The 10,576-nt window shown below is 42.6% G+C and overlaps 1 protein-coding gene across 1 annotated transcript; it reads right to left on the minus strand.

Moving 5' to 3' along the window:
* Positions 1 to 630: 630 nt before the first annotated feature.
* On the minus strand, positions 631 to 1,608 carry LOC130680123 (olfactory receptor 7A17-like). Its single transcript, XM_057490246.1, has one exon. The coding sequence runs from the start codon at positions 1,597 to 1,599 to the stop codon at positions 631 to 633; it is 969 nt and encodes a 322-aa protein (XP_057346229.1). The 5' UTR covers positions 1,600 to 1,608.
* Positions 1,609 to 10,576: the final 8,968 nt, after the last annotated feature.

Genomic DNA, 10,576 nt, shown 5'->3' on the forward strand with positions numbered 1-10,576 from the left:
TTCACCTGGCAACATGTATTTTTATTGCAAAATTTTGCCAGTGATCATAATAGGCACAGTGGACACAAGTTGTGTAACAGAACAGGATTCTAATTATTAAAATAAACTATCAGCTATCACAACCAGCATTTAAGTTCCACACTACAAAAACAGCAATTAAAGAAGTGATATATGTAAAAATGATATTCTCAAAATTGAAAAATGGTGGTCTCAGATTTTTATTTAAGAAAAAATTATATAATTAGCTCTCATTGCCAAGAGTTGAGTTATTTTTTTCCATTGAAGTAGTACAACTCATGACAATCCTTTTGTCAAAAAGATACTTAATATGACATTTCACTTGAGAAGAAATTTCTCTGAAGAGATCCATGTAGTTCATTGTTATAATGAGGAATTGCCAAATATTTCACATCCAAAAGGCATATAATTTTGCAAGTGTAGGAAAATGACAAAGGGGATATCTCTTGGAAATCAGAATGATCACAAAGTTTAAAAAGACAGTTACCTAAATTGTGCGGAGAAGTATAAGTCATATAAATAGAAATCCCAGGGAAAGATAAAACTGCATGTTCAGCTTCTCCCATATGGTCAAAGAAAGGCAATATTTGGCCCAGGCTTTGTGCCCTGTTATCATGGGCATTTACTCAGACCCAGGTCAATGGGCCATTGAATATTTTCCTTTTGAAAGAGTATTTTCAGGGCCACATTTATGTCTTTATTCCTGAGGCTGTAGATGAAGGGGTTCAGCATGGGTATGACCCCAGTGTATATCACTGAGGCTATTGCAACTGCATGTGAGCTCTGGGTAGTAGCAGAGCTGAGGTACACACCTAGGCTTGTACAATAAAATAAGGAGACAATAGAGAGGTGAGATGCACAGGTTGAAAATGCTTTATACTTGCCCTGAGCTGATGAGATTCTACATATGGAGGAAATTATCTTAGAGTAAGAGTAAAGGATGCCAGCAATAGGGCCACCAGCCAGCAGTGCTGTTACAGAATATATCATCATGTTATTGAGAAAGGTGTCAAAACAGGCAAGTTGGAGCATCTGACTGAGTTCACAGAAAAAGTGGGGAATTTCCATGTCTGTACAGAAGGCCAGTTGCAACATCATTAAGCTGTGTAACAAGGAATGCAGGACACTCATGATCCAGGACACCAGGACAAGAAGTCCACAGAACTGGGAGTTCATGATGACCTTGTAGTGCAGAGGGCAGCAGATGGCCACATACCGGTCATAGGCCATCACAGTCAAGAGGAAGTCATCCAATCCTGCAAAGAGCAGGAAAAAATACATCTGTGTGATACAGCCTGCATAGGATATGGTTTTGCTCTGTGTCTGGATGTTCAGCAGTGTCTTTGGGATGATGGAGGAAGGTAAACAGATGTCCACAAAGGACAAGTTGGAGAGGAAGAAGTACATGGGTGTGTGCAGGTGGGAGTCTGAGCTGACAGCCAGGATGATGAGCATGTTCCCAAACACAGTGACCAGGTACATGGAGAGGAAAATCCCAAATAGGAGGGGCTGCAGTTCTGGATCCTCTGAAAGTCCCTGAAGAATAAATCCTGAAACCCCTGTAAGGTTCCCTGGGTCCATGTTGTGGAGGTGACTGACAGAAAAAAAAAATTACATGATTAATTTTCACACAAATAGGCATTGCCCACTCACTGAAATGCTACAGTTATATTTTACATTCAAGTAACTAATTTCAATATTTAGTATATGCATATGGATCCCTTGGGGGCTTCCCCCAAATCTTCTCCTAATAGGCATATTCATCTCCACATCAAAAGTTTCTTCAAAGGCCAGATATTATTGTATAGTTTTAAATATAAACTATTTAATGCATGTGAGGAATATATATTGAGTGCAGGTCATGTTCTAAGCATGTTCTAGTCATAAATGAGAGGGTGCTGAAGAGTAAAAGTCCCTATAATTCCATGATGGTGTGAGTATTAAAGCAGATGCAAGCATTAAATAATTGTGGAATGGTGACAGAGACCATGAAGAAATGAAAGCAGGCATAAAGGAGAGTGAAGATGAGAGGTGTTATGTGTCAATGGGTGTTCAGTCAAAACGGGGCAGAAAAGCTAACACTGTACAGATACCTCAAAAAATAGAGGGCTGAATACAGGATGTTATATGGGGAAGAGTGTGCCTGGCAGAAAGAATGGCCAATGTGCAAGCCCTGAGGAAGGTGTTTCTTTCAGAAAATCAAGGCTCAAAAAGAAGCCAGTGTGTCAGGAGAATGGGTGAGAGAGGGAGTGATGGGGTGGTGTCAATAAATTGTGCAATACCACATGTCCTCAATGCTGCTTTAATTTCAGGCCACAGGAGCTCCTCATCCAAGCTATTTGTCTCTTGCTCTTTACTAATCAGGTTGTAATAACATCCTGCCAATTGAAACACAACCTCTCCTGAGAACATATGCTGATTGAGTTTGGTTCCTATATTATAAGAATCTCTTTGGATATGTGAGACCAGAGAGCCCTGCTCTGAGAAGGGCTCTTGCTCAATAAGCCACACACACATTCACACACCCTCACAGACACTCATACACACAATACAGCACCATGGCCTCCTGGTGTAGGTTACTTCTCGGTCTTTCTCTCCCTTCCCCACACAATGTTTAGGATATGGGTGCATGCAACACAAAACTGCTGGAACATATTACTTTTCCCATAAAGTATGTAGAAACTACTTAGAAATTCCTATTCATAAGCCTCCCATGGACAAATCAACTTGGGACTTCATTTTGGATGGCCAGCTTTTGTTTTTTTGTTACTCTTCTTTTGAAATTGAAGTAGAATTAGTGTACAATGCTATCCTTGTTTCAGGTGTACAAGGTGGTGATTTGACAACTACCTATATTTTTAGAAGCCCACCATGAGAAGTGTAGTTACCATTTGTCAACATACTGAGATATTAAAAGATTATTGACTATATTCTCTGTGCTAAGATTCATCCCTATGATTAATTTTTATTATAATTGAAACTGTGTGCCTCTTTATCCACTTCACATATTTTAACACCCACCCTCCTCCCTCTTGGCATACTTTCTGATATGCATATAAAGAAGCATCACAAAGTGCACTCAGTAAACAGAGAGAAAGAGGAATGAGATGAACATGATGCGTGAATTGGTCTAACAAACTTGATTGTCCTGAGAGACTTGTCATTTGTATATGGACCTAGGAATGTAGATTATATTGTATTTTATAATGTGTTATTTAGACTATGTGTGAACTTAATATGCTAAATTAAAATGGAATGGTTTTGAATTTGTTATCACTGACATGTGATGAATAAAGTGTGACCTGCCACCAATATTTAAAAAAAAAACTGTGAGGAAAGAAAGCACCCTTGGCTCTGGTGGCAGTCAATCCTGGTTATATGCTACTGACACTCAGCAAAAATAATAAAAAAGTGAAAATAAATTTGTCCAAAAAACAAATATCATAATATTTTTATCGTGTAAAACACTTGACAGATTTCATATTACCAGGTAAAAAACAGTCAGTGGGATAAATCAACTGTTTACAAACAGACATACAGCTGACCCATGAACAACATAGTTTTGAAAAGTGCAGGTCCAATTATAGATATATTTTTGTCACTAAGTATATTGGAAAATATTTTCATGATTTACAACAGTTTGAAAAAACATTCTTTTTTTCTCCTGGTTATTTTTTTTGTAACACACAGTATATAATATACAGAAGAAGTAAAATATGTGTTTATTGACTGTGTGTTATTGGTAGGGTTTCTGGTCAAGAAAAGGCTATAATTAGTTAAGTTTTGGGGGAGTCAAAGTTCTATGTAGATTATGACCTTTGGGGGAGTCGCCACTCCTTAATAATCATGTTGTTCAAGGGTTAACTGTATGTAAAGTACAAAAAATCAGGACAGTTTTTATCAGACAGCAGAGGACTTGTTTTTCCTTTTCCGGTTCTTATTCCATATTCATTTGATCAATTGGTTTCTATGTGGTATGACAGACAGGGAGGCAATCCCATTTCTTACTTTATGTGGCATTTTTTGTTGTTTTTCTTGGGCTTTAGGTTTTACTCAGTTTTTTTTTGGCAAGTGAATGTCCATAACTAGTCATGTTTCTGTTCTTCATCCAACTTGAAGAGGGTTCCCCAGACCATACTGTATGCCCACTTCTTACTCTGATTAATTTTTCATATGATTTATCTGAGGACATTATGTCACACTCACATTTACCACACTCTGTTTGTCATTATGATATTTATAAAAACCAGAAATTTCACCTGTACTCACCAATTTTCCACAAATGCATGCAAATTCATGTAACATTAATTAAAAACAGATTTAAAAATATAAGACATTATAAAGTAAAAAGAATGACAGAAGAAAAAGGCCAGGTTAAAAAGACTAGTTTTAATACAACCATATTAAACTAAATTGAATGGAGCAATAATTTAACCATATCAACACGGATTAATAAAAAAGTTACCAAACACCTTGTCATAAGAGACTATAACATAAAGTTCCTCAGCATTTCTGATATACAGCAGACACTCGTCTTATTTTTTATTTTACTATTTCTTTTTTTTTGTTATATGAGAGCATTTAATCTAAGATAACGCTATATTTCAATTTAATTGGAAAATGTTGGATTTGAATAAAAGCTATCATAAATGGTTCCTTATGTGTAATTAAATGTAGTGGTTTCAAATCTCACACATTTTACAAGAAACCAGAAAATTAAATCCTCAGTGTGAGAGTGTCCATTCCATTTAAGATGCAAATCTAAAAAAGACATGTAAGATTCCTACAGGAGAGAAAACCATCATAATGAAGGCAAGAACTTCAGAAACAAAAGATAAATAGTTGTAACTAAATAAAATTTAAAACTTTTATAATAGTCAAGAATTCCTAATGAAAAGTTGACAGACACCATAATCCATAAAAAATTATCAGCAATGCAAACAATTACAGAAAAATAGGCAAATAATGCATGAACATTTAATAAATAAATGGGTAAATGAATACAAATCCTTGATGGAGCTCACTGTTTAAAAATAAGATGGTAACTACACTTACTGTAAAGAGCATTTAGTAATGTATATAACTGTTGAATTGTTATGTTATACACCTGAGGCAAATATAATATTGTATATAACCTATATTTCAATTTAAAAAATAATAAATCTCTTTCACAGACAATAGCCCAGAGAAATAAAGAACTGTCACATGGATCTGAGTTGGAACTTTTAAACAGACAACACAGTAGAACTCTAACTTTACTGGCTGACTTTGAAATGTTACATCTTAGGGAAACATTCTGAAGATTCTATGCATATTCAAAGGAAAGATTTTATTTAACTCAAGACTTCTTAACCACAGCATGACAGGCATTCTGGGAAAGATCCTTCTCTGTGGGCTCTTCCCTGGGCACTGTGGGATGCTCAGAACAGCTCTGCCTTCACACACTCACTCCAGTGTGACACCCCAAGATATCTCCAAGCAGTTCTCAGTATCCCCTCAGAACAAAATAACCTTGATTTGATAGGGAAGTATTTACAAGGACAGCAATCTAGTCCAGGTGGTTCCTTCCTCTAGTTAGCAAAGACAGCAGAAATTCCCGTTTATCCCCTCCCCATCACTACCCACTCTGCCATGTACTTACTCCCTAAACTCACTCCCTAAACTTACACCTCCTTGCTTGCTCATTTGCTCTGCACATAGAAATGTCACAGATACACAAGCAGAAAGGTATATATTGCACCCCTTGCCTTTGTTCAGGGCTCAGACCTAGGAAGATTACTCCCCTCAGAGCCCACCAGTGTAAAATTAAAACGTCAACACTCAAGACTTCTGAGTGCCACTTGGTTCTTCCATCAGTGATCCAGTCCAGGTTTTTTCAGGTTTTTCCATAACATTTGGTTCCCTGACCAGGAAACCCAACTGCACTGGCCCTTTGTTGCCCCTGGTTTAGGGCAATGGTGGGGTGGTGATGGAACAGATCACAACAGAGAAGGCGTGCCCTGCCTGACCTTTTGGTAGTCTCCCTCCCGGTTGCCCAGAGCCGGTCCCACTCCGCTGTTCCTGCTGGACTCAAGGAGGCTTGTCAGGTGAGGACCTGGTTCCAACGTCGAATCCGGTAAGGCCCCGGGGAACCTGACCCAGCCAGTCCTACATGTTGGGGTGGAAGGAGAGCCTGATAACCTCCCAGAGACTTCTTAGAAGTCTCATGGGTAGACATTCCCAGGGGGGAATGTTTAAACTATGGTCTGTGTGTGTTTGTGTGAGTGAGTGTGCAGGGTGGCTGAAGCCATTCAGTCTGCACTGAATCTGTGATTCCACAGCCTGTGCAATGGAATTTGAGTGGGCCCTTTGCCATATTGATGGTTCACCGCCATGACATAATTTTGACTCAGCTTTGGTTGAACAGGCCCAGGACTTATACAGGTGCACCTTAGTCAAGACTGATCAAAGTCTCTGAGAGGAGCATGAATATACAGGCATCTGATTGGTTTCCTTTCCAGAAGAGGCAGGTCTTCCTTATCTGTTGTCATGGCACCATTACATGGACAAGTCACGGGGTGAGGGCACAGCAAACCCACAGTTCTTGACACTATGATCTAAAATTTCAGGAAGGGATTTTCAGAAGACTATGAAATAAAATGAACTCCTAGCAGGTAGAAAACCCTGTGTGAATCTGAATGGCCCACCTTCAGTGTAGGGTGGCCTCCAGAAGGGACCCTAGATGTTCCAATTCTGCCAAGTCTGGTGGGTCATCACTGGAGATCCAGGTCATCCTGACAAGTTCCCATATATTGACTCCTGGTGAGGAGTTGCCCAGACACTTTCCTCTTTGGTGCGATTCACTTGTAACAGACAGGGATAGGGTAGGGTCTTAGTCACCTCAACAAAGAAGCCTGCAAAGAATTAGCAGAAGCCTAAGCCTCTGCAAATTCTTTCTAGTGATCTAGAGGAAGAGCTAATTTTGCTCCCGCCTATGTGGCTTGAAGGCCGTCAGCACCCAGCCCATGAGTCCTGGACACTCCACTGCCATCAACCTCCCTGCCACCTCCAGAACCAGCAGACCCACTCTCCCTTGGACCAGCAGCCATACTGTGCCCTTGGCCAGGAGCAGGTGCCTTTCAGATGCTGGTGCAAGAAATGCAGAAGCCTGAAAGGTGTGATGAGGACAGGACCACCCAGCCAGGCTGGTCCATGCTTGACTACCAACCCTTCTCCATGACTGACCTCCTCAATTGGAAACATAACACCCCGTCATACTCAGAGAAGCCACCAGCCTTGGTTGATCTAATGGAATCCCTCTTCCAAACCCATCATCCAACCTGGGAAGACTGCCAACAGCTCCTCCGCACTCTGTTCAACATGGAGGAGAGAAGGTGGATTATAAAAGGGGCCTGCCAATACCTGGAAGAGCACGCACCAGCTGGGGTCCTTGATTGAAGTGCATGGGCTGAAATTGCTCTCCCCAATGAGTGCTCTGAGTGGGACCTCACCACCCCGAGGGACAGTACCAGATCCGCCAATATCACGATGCCCTTCTCCAGGGGATCAAAGCCAGGTACAAAAAGTCTATTAACATGACCAAAGTTTCTTTAGTCACTCAACAGCCAGAAGAGTCTCCTGGGGACTATTATGAAAGACTGTGTGAAGCTCATTGCATCTCTACCCCTTTTGACCCTGACACACAAGAGAGTCAACAGATGGTCAACACCTCATTCATGGCCCAAGCCACCCCAGACATCAGACAAAAGCTCCAAAATCTTGAGGGCTTTGCTGGGATGAATATCACTCAGCCTATTGAAATTGCCTAAAAGTATACATGAACAGGGAAGTTAAGGCTGACAGGGAGGCTAAAAGAAAAATAAAGAAAAAGGCCAGTCTCCTGACAGCTCCTTTAAAAGAAAGAGATGACCAAAAGGCAGAGAAAAGCCTGCTGCCAAGAGGGGGAGAGCCTGGGAACCCCTAGTCAGAAACATTGTGTTTACCATAAAGAGAAAGGGCATTGGAAGAATTAATGCCCCATCCAAGGCAAAGCCCTGAAGTGCATTCAGTACCAGGAGGAGCCCCGTGGGGAAAGGCTCATTAGCCTGGCAGAAACAGACCCAGACTGACAAGAACTGGGCTCTCTCCCTCTCAGCCCCCATGAGCCCACAGTCAGAATGAAAGTGGGGGGGTCTAAAACATGACTTTTATGTTTGACACAGGGGCAGAACACTGTGGTCACTCTCTCTGTAGCCCCTTTCAGTAAAAAGGCTACAACTACTCTTGAGGCCACAGGGACAAAAGCAGTCCAACAACACTTTTACCAAGCCAGCCAATGTGAACTTAGAGGCCACAAGTGCAACATGAGTTTCTACTTGCCTGAGTGCCCCATTCCCCTCCTCAGCCAAGTTATACTCTCAAAGCTCAGAGCCCAAGTAACTTTTGAATCAACTGGATGCATCAGCCTCAAATGAAACCCAGGCCAAGAAGAGTCAGGGTCCCTCGTACTGGCAATAACCACACCCAGGGAAGAAGAGTGGAGGCTGTTCTGTGCCCAGCCCCTCTCAAGTAGCCCACCTGAATCCAGAGCTGCCTTCCCCTCAGTATGGGCTAAAGACCTACCACCTGGACTTGTTCATAACTGAGCTCCTGTGATTGTAGAATTAACTCTTGGGTCCCAGACACAGACAGCAGCAGTACCCCTCTCACAAGAGGTAAGAGCAGGCATCCAGAAACACCTGATCAGACTCAAAGAGGAAGGCATTTTAATTGAGGCTCAGTTGCCCAGGAACACTCTACTTCTACCTGTCAAAAAGGTTGGAGGAGGGTACTGGCCTGTTCAAGATGTGTGAGCCATTAACAAAGTGACTGTGTCTTTACACCTTGGGATCCCAAATCTGCACCCTCTCCTCAGCCAGATCCTGGACTCCTCCAAATGGTTCACTTGCCTACACTTAAAAGATGCCTTTTTTCTGTCTCCAGATAATCCCCCAAAGCCAGCTCTTGTTTGCCTTTGAATGGAATGAACCGGATATGGGGCAGCAGATGCAGTTAACACGGGCACAGCTTCCACAAGTGTTCAAGAACTCACCCAGTCTCTTTGGAGAGGCATTGGACGCAGACCTTGCCAGCTTTCTGAGCAAAGTCACACTCTATGGCCCTCCTCCAGTATGTAGATGACCTCCTCCTTGCCAGAGACACCCAGGAAAATTGTGCAGAAGGCATGAAGGCCCTCCTGCAACTCCTGTCAGACGCAGGATACCAAGCCTCATGGGAAAAGGCACAAATATTCCAGCAGCAAGTCTAGTTCTTGGGCTTCCCCCTTACCCAGGGAAAAAGGGCACTAGGGCCAGAGAGGGAAAAGGTCATTATCTCCTTAGCCCAGCCCCAGACAAAGAAAGGCATATGAGAGTTCATGGGGCTGCCATGTGCTGCAGAATCTGTATTTCTGGATTCTTGGCAATGGCAAGACCGCTCTATAGCCTCCTGGGAGGACAAGACTGAGAGACCCCTGTTTGGACAGAAGAGGCAAGAGCCATATTCCTGGAAATAAAGGCTGCTTTAGGACAGAAACCAGCCCTAGGCCTGCCAGATGTAGAAAAGCCTTTCAATCTCTTTGTACATTAAAAGGAAAAGGTGGCATTTGGGGTTCTCACACAGACTGCTGGGCCCCGGCAGCAGCCAGTAGCACACCTGTCAAAGAGACTGGACCCTGTTGCAGCAGGATGGCCACCCTGCCTCAGGGCGCTGGCAGCCACAGTTCTACTCATTAAGGAAGCAGATAAACTCACCCTGGGACAAAAACTAAATGTCAAGGTCCCCCATGCTGTTGTGTCCCTCATGAATGTGCAGGGACACCACTTCCTCTCCAACTCCCAGCTGGCACTATATCAAGGGCCCCTCTGTGAAAACCCACAAGTCACTCTTGAAACAGTACAGACACTGAATTTGGTAACTATCCTCCCCACCGAAGAGGGGAAACTGTATCATGACTGCTCTGAGGGAACTGAGGAAGTATATGCAAATCATCCGGATTTTTGAGATGAAGCAATACAAAACCCAGAACTCACACTTTTCAGTGATGGCAGCAGTTACCTACAAGAGGGTATCCAGAGAACAGGTTATGCAGTAACTACTGCCACTGAGGTCTTAGAAGCAAAAGCCCTGCCTGCAAGATGGTCAGCACAATAGACTGAACTGCATGCCTTAATTTGAGCCCACACCATCAGCAAGAACAATCAAGCCAACATCTACATAGACTTCTGATATGCCTTTGCCACATATATGAGGCAATCTACAAGGAAGAGGTCTCCTCACAGCAGCAGGAAAAGCAATCAAAACCGAGGAAGAAATACTAAAGCTCCTCAAGGCTATCTGGCTCCCAAAAGAAGTAGCAATTCTGCATTGCAAAGGACACCAAAAGGGAAACAACCCTATAGCACAGGGGAATAGGCTGGCAGATGAAGTGGCTAAAGCAGCATATAGCAAGGAGACAGGTTGAGCTCTCTCCCTCACTATGGCCCTAACAACCCCTGTGGAGGCCCCTCCACCCAAGTACACTGAAAAGGAGAAGGACTGG

This window comes from Manis pentadactyla, chromosome 12 (genome assembly GCF_030020395.1).
Source record: "Manis pentadactyla isolate mManPen7 chromosome 12, mManPen7.hap1, whole genome shotgun sequence".
Lineage (NCBI taxonomy): Eukaryota > Metazoa > Chordata > Mammalia > Pholidota > Manidae > Manis > Manis pentadactyla.